General features: G+C 52.1%; 1 protein-coding gene across 1 annotated transcript in view; it reads right to left on the bottom strand.

Moving 5' to 3' along the window:
- taok1b (TAO kinase 1b) overlaps positions 1-15,000 on the bottom strand; it is a gene marked incomplete at its 5' end in the record, with an annotated part of 21,789 nt that overhangs the window by 4,084 nt on the left and 2,705 nt on the right. The window contains 16 exons of the mRNA XM_080549791.1: positions 145-357; positions 700-939; positions 1,869-1,988; positions 2,533-2,616; positions 3,178-3,306; positions 3,561-3,797; positions 4,281-4,412; positions 5,496-5,702; positions 6,803-6,970; positions 9,796-9,877; positions 10,058-10,151; positions 10,341-10,432; positions 10,683-10,796; positions 13,184-13,280; positions 13,492-13,537; positions 13,658-13,759. Of these exons, the coding sequence (XP_080405917.1) occupies positions 145-357; positions 700-939; positions 1,869-1,988; positions 2,533-2,616; positions 3,178-3,306; positions 3,561-3,797; positions 4,281-4,412; positions 5,496-5,702; positions 6,803-6,970; positions 9,796-9,877; positions 10,058-10,151; positions 10,341-10,432; positions 10,683-10,796; positions 13,184-13,280; positions 13,492-13,537; positions 13,658-13,759 (2,157 nt within the window). The remainder of the gene's footprint in view (positions 1-144; positions 358-699; positions 940-1,868; positions 1,989-2,532; positions 2,617-3,177; positions 3,307-3,560; positions 3,798-4,280; positions 4,413-5,495; positions 5,703-6,802; positions 6,971-9,795; positions 9,878-10,057; positions 10,152-10,340; positions 10,433-10,682; positions 10,797-13,183; positions 13,281-13,491; positions 13,538-13,657; positions 13,760-15,000) is intronic.

The raw sequence follows: 15,000 nt of genomic DNA, 5'->3' as shown, positions 1-15,000 counted from the left end.
CTCTAACCCTTCCCCTACCCCTACCCCTAACCCTAACCCTAACCGTAGCACCCTAGCACCTAACCCTAGTTTTCCCACATGTCCAGTCTTCCCACATGTACCGTAACATATATACATATATATCCATCTCCATGTAGTACTCACAGCCTGAGTGGAGAGCATGTCGTTGATGGAGTGGTCGTACTGCTCGGCCAGGATGGCCAGCTTCCTGGTCTGCTCCTCCTTCAGCCTCTTCAGCACGGCCTTGTGGTCCGCCTTGGGCGTGGTCTCCAGCAGGTGGTTCCTCAGGGCCTTGTACTGACGCGTCTGGATCTTACACGTGTCCTGGAACTGCTTCTTGATCGCCATCTCCTTGGACTGGACAGACCGGGATAGAGGAGAGGGACAGCAGAGGAGAGAGGAGAGAGGAGAGGGACAGGGAGGAGAGAGACAGAGAGGAGAGAGGAGAGAGACAGAGAGGAGAGAGTAGAGAGACAGGGAGGAGAGGGACAGAGAGGAGAGAGGAGAGAGCGGAGAGAGAGAGGAGAGAGACAGAGAGGAGAGAGGAGAGAGGAGAGAGGAGAGAGACAGAGAAGAGAGGGGCAGAGGAAGCCATTGTGAAAGGTAAGTGTGTCTGTCTGCATGCAACAAATGTATGTGTGTGTGTGTGTGTGTCTGTCTGCATGTGACAAACGTGTGTGTGTGTGTGTGTGTGTGTACCTTGAGGCTCTTGGGCTGCTGGCGGACCTCCATGACGTGTTTGCGTCTCAGCTCTCTCTCCCGGCGCTTGTTGTACTCCAGCTGGTTGGTGAGCTCCGTCTGGTGCTGGGTGCGGATCAGCTCCGCCCGCATCTTCTGGATGGTCGACAGGTGTCTGAACTCCAGCTCCTGCATCGACTCGTGATGCCTGAGCAGCATGGCGTGTTCCAGGTCCTTCTGAGTCTGACGCTTGTTCAACTCCTGAGAGACGGAGAGACAGAGAGAGACAGAGAGAGACAGAGAGAGACAGAGAGAGACAGAGAGAGAGAGAGAGACAGAGAGAGAGAGAGAGACAGAGAGAGACAGAGAGAGACAGAGAGAGACAGAGAGAGACAGAGAGAGACGGAGAGAGACAGAGAGAGACGGAGAGAGAGAGAGAGACAGAGAGAGACAGAGAGAGACAGAGAGAGACAGAGAGAGACAGAGAGAGACACAGAGACAGAGAGAGACAGAGAGAGACAGAGAGAGACAGAGAGAGACGGAGAGAGACAGAGAGAGACAGAGAGAGACAGAGAGAGACAGAGAGACAGAGATATACAAATATGTAGTGAACGTGGGAGGGCGGAAGACATGGAAGGACAAAAGGGAAAGTCATGCTTCACTTGTGGTCAGCCGAGCCATCTTTGTATGTAGTGTCAAAAATGCCTATGTCAAAGAGATGACTTGATGACAGTGATTTGGGAATGTAACAAGCATTCTGATAGGCTAATGGCATAGGCATGTTAGGAGAGTAGAGTTAGGCAGATATCTCAATTTGGCCAAAATATGACTTTTATTATTTAAGCTATGAGGCTAACGATGTCCTGCTTTAGTGGCCTCTGTATGTTTGCACGTGTGTGTGTGTGTGTGTACGTGAGTGTGTATGTGTGTGTACGTGAGTGTGTGTGTGTGTACGTGTGTGTACGTGTGTGTACGTGTGTGTGTGTGTGTGTGTGTGTGTGTGTGTACGTGTGGGTGTGTGTCCTAGGTGTATGACAGGTGTGAGTGTGTGTGTGTGTGTCCTAGGTGTATGACAGGTGTGTGTGTGTGTGTGTGTGTGTGTCCTAGGTGTATGACAGGTGTGTGTGTGTGTGTGTGTGTGTGTCCTAGGTGTATGACAGTTGTGTGTGTGTGTGTGTGTGTGTGTGTACCTCTCTGGCCAGGTCTTGCTCCACGTTGTGCCTGGCGATGAGTATCCGGCGTTTGAAGCGGCGACACTCCAGGTCCAGGTACTGCCTCTGTCTCCTCAGCAGGTTGGCCTCCTCCTCCGCCTGGAAACACCACAGCTACGTTACGCACGTTCACATGTTAGGCCTTTAGCAGACGCCTTATTCCAGAGCGACTTTCAATCGACACATTTGACTGAAGGAAGTGAATCGTCAATTCACCAGTCGTAGCAGGAAGAGTAATCCAGCTCAGGCCAGGGGCCACTGGCAGTCGTCGTGAAAAAGTATTTTTCTGTTTATTCGCTGGAGAGACAAGTACAAGGGGGACACTGGAGAGACAGTACAAGAGGGACACACAGTACAAGGGGGGCAGTAGAGTCTTAGGAGGCGTAGTATAGGGGAGAAGCAGGTGTCTCAGGAGACGTAGTGCTGGGGAGTGGTAATGTTTCAGGAGGAGCAGGTATGGTGTAACCTGAAGAGATGATGCATGGACATGGACATGGACATGGACATGGACATGGCTCTGCATAAGTGTGTTGATCACCTATACAGAGAGTCTGTGATGTCTGGAGACACACAGAGGGGGGAGGTGGTTGTGTCTGGAGACACACAGAGGGGGGAGGTGGGTGGAGGGTCATGGCCAGTCTACCTGGAAGTGCTGGATGTTCTCCTTCTGCTTGGACAGCCACTCCTGCTTCTCCTTCTTAGGGGTGGACTGGTTCTCACTCAGCTCCTAGGGGACAGGGACATGAGAGGGCGTGTGAGTGAGAGTGTGTGTGTGTGAGTGTGAGTGTGAGTGCGTGTGTGTGTGTGTGTACACATGTACGGGAGTGTGTGTGTGTGTGTGTGTGTACACATGTATGGGTGTGTGTGTGCGTGTGTATGTGTGTATGTACGGGAGTGTGTGTGTGTGTGTGTGCGTACACATGTACGTGTGTGTGTGTGTGTGTCTGTGTGTGTACACATGTATGGGTGTGCTTTGAGTTGCATTTCATGTACGAAAGGCGTTATATAAAATAAAGCTTTACTTACTTACTTACTTACATACATGTACGGGTGTGTGTGTGTGTGTACACATGTACGGGTGTGTGTGTGTGTGTGTGTACACATGTACAGGGGTGTGTGTGTGTGTGTGTGTGTGTACACATGTACGGGTGTGTGTGTGTGTGTGTGTGTGTGTGTACATGTACGGGTGTGTGTGTGTGTGTGTGTACACATGTACGGGGGTGTGTGTGTGTGTGTGTGTGTGTGTGTGTACACATGTACGGGGGTGTGTGTGTGTGTGTGTGTGTACCTCCTTCAGCTGCTCCTTGCGTAGTTTGTATTCTCGTTTCTGAGACTCCAGGAAGCTGCAGAGCTCCTTCTTCTGCTGGGCCTGGATGTGCTGCTGGAACTTCTTCTCATCGTTGGAGAACGTCTTCGCCTGGAGCAGACACACACACACACACACACACACACACACACACACACACACACACACACACACCTTTGTTTGGTACAATTTGCCTGGCGACAATTTGACCGATTGTTTTATCGGCCCAAAAACGTCTATTATTAACGGAAACCTCGGTGTGTGTGTGTGTGTGTGTGTGTGTGTGTGCAAGCTTTACAGACTAGCTTCGTCTTGCGTGCACGAGCCGTGTGAAAGTGTGCGTGAGTGCGTGAGTGTGTCCGTACGTCTTTCTCCATGGAGGCCTGGTGCTTCTTCAGCAGCTTGTCCACCTCCTGGCTGAAGCTGCTCCTCTGGCCCTCCAGCTCCTTGTCCAGGCGCAGGCGGTGCTCATCCATCTCCGCCTTCAGCTTGTTCTCCAGGGCCATCAGGTGCTTCTGGTGCTGCCGCCGCATCCGCTTGTAGCCGGACATCTGCTCCCGCAGCTCAGAGTCCTGCTCGTGCTCCTGCATCTCCCGGGTCACCTGGTGGACACACACGGGACAACAACACCGTTAACAGTCTGATGGTCGAGCTCCGGACCTGGGGGGGGGGTAGGGCCTTCTCAGCCGCAGCCCCCGTCCCTCTGGAACGCCCTCCCCAGCCACATCAGACAGGCCAACACCCTCCCAACATTTAAACAGGCCCTCAAAACCCACCTCTTCAAGCTCGCCGTCACCAGTTACCCCTCTCCCCCTCCCCCTCCCATGTGTCCCCAGCACTACGACATTACTTTGATCTTTTCAGTTTGTAAAGCGTCTTTGAGTGTCTAGAAAAGTGCTATATAACTCTAATGTATTATTATTATTATTATTATTATTATTATTATTATTATAATGACAACGAAGGTAAGAAAGAAATCAATGAATTGTTATTTTTTGTGTAGTGACTGTTGAAATGCTCAAAACAGAGGATAAGGAGAAGGTTTGTGTGTGTGTGTGTGTGTGTGTGTGTGTGTGATGTCTCACCAGCGATGCTGTGCGTATGGTGGCGAAGTGTTCACGGTTGCGGTAGTGTTTCCTCGGGACCGGAACCGGAGCGGCCTGGGGATCGGAGGGACGACGCTCTTGGTCGTTGTCACGGTAACCCTCCTCTTCCTCCTAATAGAGGCGTCATCATCATCATCAACGTCATATGAAAAGCAATTAAATGTATGCATGTGTTTTTGTGTGTGATTCTGTGTGTGTGTGTGTGTGTGTGTGTGTGTGTATGAGTGTGTGTGAGTGTGTGTGTGTGTGAGTGTGTGTGTGTGTGTGTGTGAGAGTCTGAGTCTGTGTTTGTGTCTGTGTGTGTGTGTGTCTGTGTGTGTGTGAGAGTGTGTGTGTCTGTGTGTGTGTGTCTGTGTCTGTGTGTGTGTGTGTCTGTGCGTGTGTGTTTGTGCGTGTGCCTGCATGTGTGTGTGTGTGTGTGTATTGCTCAGTATCCGCTGTTATTGGTAGCCGCTCAATATGGAGAAGGCGGTGCTTCCTGTACCCATGAGCGGGATACTGTCTGTCTTATAGTATTGATACTGTATCTGTCAACCCACTGGTATCATCTGGTGCGAATAACATCCTGTGTGTGGCAGAACTGGTTGTTGGCTCAGCATTACTGTAACAGATTGTTTCCATGATATCAAAATGCACTGTTAGTATTTATGTCCTTTAGAATTGTACATGTATGTGGACATAAATAAAGCATTTAAAATGTGTGTGTGTGTGTGTGTGTGTGTGTGTGTGGGCCCACAGGTTTGATGTGGATGACGGAGCTGTTGGACATGACGGTGTGTGTGTGTGTGTGTGTGTGTGTGTGTGTGTGTGTGTGTGGACCCACAGGTTTGATGTGTATGACGGAGCTGTTGGACATGACGGTGTGTGTGTGTGTGTGTGTGTGTGTGTGTGTGTGTGTGTGGACCCACAGGTTTGATGTGTATGACGGAGCTGTTGGACATGACGGTGTGTGTGTGTGTGTGTGGACCCACAGGTTTGATGTGTATGACAGAGCTGTTGGACATGACGGTGTGTGTGTGTGTGTGTGTGTGTGTGGGTGTGTGTGTGGACCCACAGGTTTGATGTGTATGACGGAGCTGTTGGACATGACGGTGTGTGTGTGTGTGTGTGTGTGTGTGTGTGTGGACCCACAGGTTTGATGTGTATGACGGAGCTGTTGGACATGACGGTGTGTGTGTGTGTGTGTGGACCCACAGGTTTGATGTGTATGACAGAGCTGTTGGACATGACGGTGTGGTCTCCCTCCATCAGGCCCATCTCTCCCAGCTCCTCCTGGGCCGCTGAGGTCAGGCTGTTGACGGAGCTGCTCTGGGAGCTGGCGCTGATGGACATGCTGGGGATGGACTGGTTACTGCCCACGCTGTTCACCGTCCCCGTCCTCCCAGAGCTGTGCTCCGGCTCCTACACACACACACACACACACACAGACACACACACAGACACACACACAGACACACAGACACACACACACACACAGACACACACACAGACACACACAGACACACACACAGACACACACACAGATACACACACAGACACACACAGACGCACACAGACGCACAGACACACACACACAGAGAAACGGTCAACGGACTGCACTTATACAGTATACAGGGTTCCCACACGTTCTGAAACATCAGATTCAAGCACCTTTCAAGGACTTTCAAGACTCAATTCCCTCAAATTCAAGGACCCAACACAGCATGGTTTGAGACAGATCTAGATGAGAATTTATATAATAGGAACTATCCGCTCACAGACAACAATTAAAAAGAGAGGCTTGAATGTGTGAACACTAGATGGTCTCTTGCCTTCTCTACCACAGCACAGCAAAACAATATATTGTGAAATATGTGTAAAGTTAAGCAATACACAGACTTATCTACAGTACTAGTTGACGAGATAAGTAAAAAACATTTTTAATATATATTTGTTTTTAGAGAGAGAGAGAGAGAGAGAGAGAGAGAGAGAGAGAGAGAGAGAGAGAGAGAGAGAGAGAGAGAGAGAGAGGGGAATTCAAGCACTTTCAATGACCCATGTCTATTTTCAAAAACTTTAAGACCTTGATTATTTTTTCTCAAATTCACAAACTTTTCAAGGACCGGTGGGAGCCCTGTATATAAGCGCCTTTATCCAAAGCGCTTTTACGACGGCCTCTCGGTCACCCGTTAACAAACACATTCACACACCAAGCTACCATGCAAGGCGCCGGCCTGCTCACAAATTGGGTTCAGTGTCTCGCCCCAAGGACACTTCGACATGTGGCCAGCCGGGGCTCGAACCCGGCTCTACCTCCTGCGCACCCAAACAGAGATACACACACACGTAGAGACACACACGCAATGTGGACACTTTGGAACTTGTGTTATGGATCCTAATTCTGCTGTTATTCTGCTGTGGAAAAACAGCACACAAGAAATGTGAAATTCACAAAAATGTGAATGCAAACGAACACACGGACACACGGACACACTGACACACGGACACACGGACACACACACCTCGTCTCCGTCCTGGGCCTCTGCCGCGGGGCCGTTGTGGGCCTCGTGGAACAGCAGCTTCTTCATCTTGCGGTACTGCAGGTTGTCCAGCTCCCTGACGGCATCTTTAGTCCTCAGGATCAGGTCCATCAGCACCGAGTCAGGCCGCTCGCGCTGGACAAACGCATGCTGCATACAGGGAGGAGGGAGGGGAGGGGAGAGGAGAGGAGGGGGGACGGGAGAGGAGGGGAGGACAGGAGAGGAGGGGGGAGGACAGGAGAGGAGGGGGGACAGGAGAGGAGGGGGGAGGACAGGAGAGGAGGGGGGACAGGAGAGGAGGGGGGACAGGAGAGGAGGGGGGACAGGGGAGGAGGGGGAGAGGAGAGGGGGGGGGAGAGGAGGGGGGGGGAGAGGAGGGGGGGAGGACAGGAGAGGAGGGGGGGGGACAGGAGGGGAGGGGGGAGGACAGGAGAGGAGGGGGGAGGACAGGAGAGGAGGGGGGGAGGACAGGAGAGGAGGGGGGGGGGACAGGAGAGGAGGGGGGGGGGACAGGAGAGGAGGGGGGGACAGGAGAGGAAGAGGACAGGAGAGGAGGAGGGGGGGGACAGGAGAGGAGGAGGGGGGGACAGGAGAGGAGAGGGGGGGGAGGACAGGAGAGGAGGGGGGACAGGAGAGGAGGGGAGGACAGGAGAGGAGAGGGGAGGACAGGAGAGGAGGGGGGGGACAGGAGAGGAGAGGGGGAGGACAGGAGAGGAGGGGGGGGACAGGAGAGGAGGGGAGGACAGGAGAGGAGGGGGGGGACAGGAGAGGAGGGAGGACAGGAGAGGAGAGGAGGGGGGGGACAGGAGAGGAGGGGGGGGAGGACAGGAGAGGAGGGGGGGACAGGAGAGGGGGGGGGACAGGAGAGGAGGGGGGAGGACAGGAGAGGGGGGGGGACAGGAGAGGAGGGGGAGGACAGGAGAGGAGGGGGGAGGACAGGAGAGGAGGGGGACAGGAGAGGAGGGGGGGACAGGAGAGGAGGGGGGGAGGACAGGAGAGGAGGAGGGACAGGAGAGGAGGGAGGGGAGGACAGGAGAGGAGGGGGGAGGACAGGAGAGGAGGGGGGGACAGGAGAGGAGAGGAGGAGGACAGGAGAGGAGGGGAGGACAGGAGAGGAGGGAGGACAGGAGAGGAGGGGAGGACAGGAGAGGAGGGGGGGAGGAGAGGAGAGGAGGGGGGGACAGGAGAGGAGGGGGGAGGACAGGAGAGGAGGAGAGGACAGGAGAGGAGGGGGGGACAGGAGAGGAGGGGAGGAGAGGAGAGGAGGAGAGGACAGGAGAGGAGAGGGGGGGACAGGAGAGGAGGGGGGGACAGGAGAGGAGAGGGGGGGACAGGAGAGGAGGGGGGAGGACAGGAGAGGAGAGGGGGAGGACAGGAGAGGAGGGGGGGAGGAGAGGAGGGGGGAGGACAGGAGAGGAGGGGGACAGGAGAGGAGGGGGGAGGACAGGAGAGGAGGGGGGAGGACAGGAGAGGAGAGGGGGAGGACAGGAGAGGAGAGGGGGAGGACAGGAGAGGAGAGGGGGAGGACAGGAGAGGAGGGGGGAGGACAGGAGAGGAGAGGGGGAGGACAGGAGAGGAGAGGGGGAGGACAGGAGAGGAGGGGGGAGGACAGGAGAGGAGGGGGGAGGACAGGAGAGGAGGGGGGGACAGGAGAGGAGGGGAGGACAGGAGAGGAGGGAGGACAGGAGAGGAGGGGGGGAGGACAGGAGAGGAGGAGGGGGGACAGGAGAGGAGGGGGGGACAGGAGAGGAGGGGGGGGACAGGAGAGGAGGGGGGGACAGGAGAGGAGAGGAGGGGGGGACAGGAGAGGAGGAGGGGAGGACAGGAGAGGAGAGGGGAGGACAGGAGAGGAGGGGAGGACAGGAGAGGAGGGGGGGGACAGGAGAGGAGGAGGACAGGAGAGGAGGGGGGGACAGGAGAGGAGGAAGAGGACAGGAGAGGAGAGGGGAGGAGAGGAGAGGAGGGGGGGGACAGGAGAGGAGGAGGGGAGGACAGGAGAGGAGGGGGGGGACAGGAGAGGAGGAGGGGAGGACAGGAGAGGGAGGGGGGACAGGAGAGGAGGGGAGGACAGGAGAGGAGGGGGGGACAGGAGAGGAGGGGGGGACAGGAGAGGAGGGGGGGAGGAGAGGAGGGGGGAGGACAGGAGAGGAGGGGGACAGGAGAGGAGGGGGGAGGACAGGAGAGGAGGGGGGAGGACAGGAGAGGAGAGGGGGAGGACAGGAGAGGAGAGGGGGGACAGGAGAGGAGAGGGGGACAGGAGAGGAGGGGGGGACAGGAGAGGAGGGGGGGACAGGAGAGGAGGAGAGGGGACAGGAGAGGAGGGGGGAGGACAGGAGAGGAGGAGAGGGGACAGGAGAGGAGGGGGGGACAGGAGAGGAGGGGGGGAGGACAGGAGAGGAGGGGGAGGACAGGAGAGGAGGGGGAGGACAGGAGAGGAGGGGGGGACAGGAGAGGAGGGGAGGACAGGAGAGGAGGGGAGGGGACAGGAGAGGAGGGGGGGACAGGAGAGGAGGAAAATCAGAAAAACTGTGTTCAGATGTAGAATGTGTGCAACATATATTTGCCTTTTATTTGAGCTGGTTGATGTCAGAAACATTCCACGTCTGGGACCAAACACTACAAACACTACAAGGCTGCGTGACGTCTCCACGGCAACCTGGAAGCAAAGGTAAGACCTGAGGGTGGGAATCAGACCTCTATTCATCTATAGAGCTGTTTGCCTCTACAACGCAACCAAGCACTGTGTGTGTGTGTGTGTGTGTGTGTGTGTGTGAGGAAGTGCAGGATTAGTGAATCAAAACAGAGGCTTATGGGGGATGGAACAGACAGCAAACTTCACAGCCAGATTTAACACCACAGGGTTTCACAATCTCCATCTACAGACGTAGCACATTAACCTCACTGTGTGTGTGTGTGTGTGTGTGTGTGTGTGTGTGTGTGTGTGTGTGTGTGTGTGTGTGTGTGTTTGCGCTCACATTTAGCAGGTCGTCAGAGTGTGGTCTATCCTGGGGGATTTTCTGAAGGCAAGAATCAACAAAGTTTCTAAAGTAATCCGTCCTGCGAGAGAGAGAGGGGGGGGGAGAGGGGGGGGAGAGAAAGAGAGGGGGGGGAGAGGGGAGGGGGAGAGAGAGAGAGTAAAATAAGGCAGATGAAGGCAGGAAGGCCAAGGAAAACATCAACATATACTCTGTGTCAATTGAAATCCAAAGTGTCAGTGAGGACTATAGTGTCACTCACCAATCGCTGGACTGCAGTGTGGGGCTCTCGTTCTGTGCTATGTGGTATAAGGCACTCATTGCATTCATATTAAACAGTGGAGGCTTCCTCTCCGCTACGCGCGCGCACACACACACACACACACACACACACACACACACACACACACACACACACACACACACACACACACACACACACACACACAGGGGAACAGAAATAGGAGAGAGTTACACAAAGGTATTCATACATATACAGGCACAAAGACACTTCCACCAACAGACAGACAGACAGACAGACAGACCTAATTCTATACAGGTGATGCCCAGGGACCAGACGTCCACCTTCCCATCATATTGGCCCTCGTCCATCGCCAGAATCACCTCTGGGGCCATCCTGGGGGGGGAGAGGAGAGAGAAAGATGGATTGGGAGAAGGGGGGGGGGGTTGTGTGAGGTAGTACCATCCAGAGACACAGCAGAAGGTGTGTTTGTCTTTGAGTGTAACACACACACACACACACACACAGTAACACACACACACACACACACACAATAACACAATAACACACACACACACACACACACCTTAAGAGGCTTCCTCCTCCCCACAACCCCCCCCCCTCCACAAGCTGACTGTTCCCTCACCAATATGGCGTCCCCACGAAGGAGTTAGCAGGGGAGGCGATGGAGGCGGAGCCAAAGTCCGCCAGCTTCACCTGCCCAGGCTCAGTCAGCAGGATGTTACCTGCCTTAATGTCTCTGAGAGAGAGAGAGAGAGAGAGAGAGAGAGAGAGAGAGAGAGAGAGGGAGGGAGGGAGGGGGAGAGAGAGAGAGAGGGAGGGAGAGAGAGAGAGAGAGAGAGAGAGGGAGGGAGGGAGGGGGAGAGAGAGAGAGAGGGAGGGAGAGAGAGAGAGAGAGAGAGAGAGAGAGAGAGAGAGAGAGGGAGGGAAGGAGGGAGGGAGGGGGAGAGAGACAGAGAGAGAGAGAGAGTGAGATGGTGCCAGTTTATGACAAATGACATTCAGTCAGCTACTTGATAGGCATATAACGACTATCTGTTTTCTGAATAAGGTTCCGGCAAGCTGGTCCACACTCCACACAAGGACAACCAACACAGCGCATAAGAATTCAGGGTGTTCAATATAGCATCTCCAGTGTCCTGGGTACGTCACGGAACAGTGAAGCGTTTCCTCAATGTTCACAATGAGGTTAAAATACAGATGATCAGCTTTTATTTGATGGTAGTTGTGTACATATTGGTTTCACCATTCAGAAATAACAACACTTTTTATGCATCGCCTCTCTATTCCATAAAAACCCCCAAAACCCAAAACAACTGTCCCACAGAGAAGGAACCCTCTCCAGGAGATGGACGTGAATGAGTCAGAGACTACCAGAACACTTCACCAGCCAACCACAGCCTCTGTGAGACACGGTACAGACAGAACACTTCACCAGCCAACCACAGCCTCTGTGAGACACGGTACAGACAGACAGAACACTTCACCAGCCAACCACAGCCTCTGTGAGACACGGTACAGACAGAACACTTCACCAGCCAACCACAGCCTCTGTGAGACACGGTACAGACAGAACACTTCACCAGCCAACCACAGCCTCTGTGAGACACGGTACAGACAGAACACTTCACCAGCCAACCACAGCCTCTGTGAGACACGGTACAGACAGAACACTTCACCAGCCCACCACAGCCTCTGTGAGACACGGTACAGACAGAACACTTCACCAGCCAACCACAGCCTCTGTGAGACACGGTACAGACAGAACACTTCACCAGCCAACCACAGCCTCTGTGAGACATGGTACAGACAGAACACTTCACCAGCCAACCACAGCCTCTGTGAGACACTGTACAGACAGACCACTTCACCAGCCAACCACAGCCTCTGTGAGACATGGTACAGACAGAACACTTCACCAGCCAACCACAGCCTCTGTGAGACACGGTACAGACAGAACACTTCACCAGCCAACCACAGCCTCTGTGAGACATGGTACAGACAGAACACTTCACCAGCCAACCACAGCCTCTGTGAGACACGGTACAGACAGAACACTTCACCAGCCAACCACAGCCTCTGTGAGACACGGTACAGACAGAATACTTCGCCAGCCAACCACAGCCTCTGTGAGACATGATACAGACAGAACACTTCACCAGCCAACCACAGCCTCTGTGAGACACGGTACAGACAGAACACTTCACCAGCCAACCACAGCCTCTGTGAGACACGGTACAGACAGAATACTTCGCCAGCCAACCACAGCCTCTGTGAGACATGATACAGACAGAACACTCCACCAGCCAACCACAGCCTCTGTGAGACACGGTACAGACAGAACACTTCACCAGCCAACCACAGCCTCTGTGAGACACGGTACAGACAGAACACTTCACCAGCCAACCACAGCCTCTGTGAGACACGGTACAGGGGGTACAGGGCTGGTAGGTCTGGGCTTGTGTAGCTCCACTAAAACACTCTCATTTGCCTTTATTGATTGTAACTGCTGACGGCAGCAGCAGAATTAATTCTCAAGTGTATAGAAAGTGTATATATACTATATATATACTATATTGTCTGCTCAAGCACAAGGGACTGCCTCCAAATTCATTGAGTGGAGCTTCATCATACAGTCAGACAATAACAAGAACATACTCTCATAGGGACTAGGGAGTTTTTCAGGGGCAAAACATGGAAAGGTCTCCACTGGCCAAGTCAATGCAGATTTAAATCCAATGGAACATGAACATGCATTTAATTTCCAAAAAGACCCCAAAACAGGTAGGGGTCAATGGGTAGCAGGTTTCAGACTTCATACTAAACATGAGTGCTATCTGTCCCATTACTTTTGGGTATCCTGAAATTGGGGGGTTATGCAAGAAAGGTGGTGTAATCTCTGAATGGTGAAACCAATATGTACAAACCGCCAATGGTGTGTGAATGGGTGAATGAGAGGCCGTTGTAAAGCGCTTTGGAGCAGCTTTGGAGCAACAAAAAAGGCCCTATATAAGTGCAGTGTAGAGCCAAAAGAAGGAACAATGCTTCACTGTCCAATTACTTATGCAGGCCACTGTAAGTTGTTAACATTCTAGGACCCCTTCTGAACACAAGGTAAACACTCACCTGTGAATCATGTTGTGGGAGTGCAGATAGGCCAACCCCTGCAAAGCACCATGGGTAATGGCAGCGATCTCCATTTCAGTAAGGGGCTTTTTATGAACTAAAAGTGGAAGAAGGAGAATCTTTAGCCAACAGCTGTCGATCGACGGCTTGTTAGTTGAACGCACATGAAATGTACACAATCATCTCTATCACACACCCTCTGTTGTTATGGTGATCTGTCAGGCTCATGCTCATTATGAAACGTACAACTGACACTTTCTAGAAGTATGAGTCAGTGTGGGGGGGTAGCTGCCATGTTTACACCTTACCTTCCAGAAGATCGGAGGCTGAGCCCAAACAGTACTCCATCACCAGCTAGAGAGAGAGAGAGAACAGGATTGGTGCACTGGTACCTTACAATATGGCAAGGATGTGGGAGTCTGTCTTTCTCTGTGTGTGTGTGTGTGTGTGTGTGTGTGTGTGTGTGTGTCTTACCCATGCCGTGTGTTCCCGTAGGTAACAACCCTTGTACTCTATACTGTTGGGATGCTGGATCCTCTGGAGGAACTTCACCTCTTTGATGATGTCCTGCCATTTCTGGACGTGGGAGAGAGAGATGAGAGGGAGAGACTTTCTAATGAATGTATATTTTAATGTGCGGGTGCATGTGTGTGCTTGCGCGTTGAGGTAGGGTGAGGTGAATCTCTGCACGCAGATTACATGTTAATCTTATTACGGCTAATCTGAAATTAAGAGCGGAGCAGAGCGGGCGAGAGTGAAATCCGTGCGGTGACCTTGGAGTGTGTGTGTGTATGTGTGTATGTGTGTGTGCTATGTTTACTTAAGCTTCAAGGTTATTTCGTTTGAAAAGTGCATTTTCACCAAGGTCACTCAACATACTATACATCATATGAAAGCACATTAACAAAACACATAATATAAATAAAAACATATGAGTCACAATAACTTTCCCCAACAACGTGGAGAAAGGCAGTGGGGAGGGGGGCTGGCTACGGGCATGTTGGACTAGTTGCAGACGTTGTGTGTCTGTGTTGGAGGAGCCGGATAACAGCGACTTTCTAGTAATCAAGTCTTGATGCTCGAACAGTGTGAATCAACCTTCCTCCTCAAGTAGAAGAGAATTTGTTATTTTTGCAATATTGCTTAGGTGGAAGATATTCTGCACGTGTTTGTGACTAATCAAGCTTTCCAACGATATAGAATACAATACCAACTGGTAGTATTAAAGGGGAGGAATAATCAACCAAAATAACAAAACTTTTTTTCAGCAGTTTATATCTGCCATATATCATACCTCAGTTTTACGCGTATTTATCAATATAATAAATGAATCAATAATCAATATCAATAATATACATTATTCAATATAAAACAGAGGTATGATATATGGCAGATATATATACAGTATATGGTATATGGCAGTCTCACACGCCTGTCTCGTTCCAGTTCTGCATCCAGTTGAATGCATGATTAAATAGAAGTAGATTGCGCAACCTGGGAATGGCGACATGTGAAAGGGAGCAACCAGGTAATTGCCGGCTAATTCAGTCATGTGTGAACGATGAAAATGCCCAGCATTTTCGAGTCGGGATTCCTTGCAATTTCCAGGGAACTATGTGTGAAAGGGGCTTATGTCTGAAGTTTAAAATCCTCTCTAACAATGTTCTAATCATTTTCACCTGATGTGGTGCACTTGATTCTAATTTTAGGCATTTTAGGCATTTTAAGTGGTAATAAATGTGTCCTAACTTTTTCCTATTTTTTTTCTCCTGCATTTCTATCAATTACATTTTACAAATAATTTAAAATATATTTAT

The sequence above is a fragment of the Nansenia antarctica genome, assembly GCF_963989245.1.
Source record: "Nansenia antarctica genome assembly, chromosome: 20".
In the NCBI taxonomy this organism is placed as follows: domain Eukaryota; kingdom Metazoa; phylum Chordata; class Actinopteri; order Argentiniformes; family Microstomatidae; genus Nansenia; species Nansenia antarctica.
The sequence above is the reverse complement of the archived record's forward strand: the minus strand, read 5'-3'. Positions and strand labels throughout refer to the sequence as shown.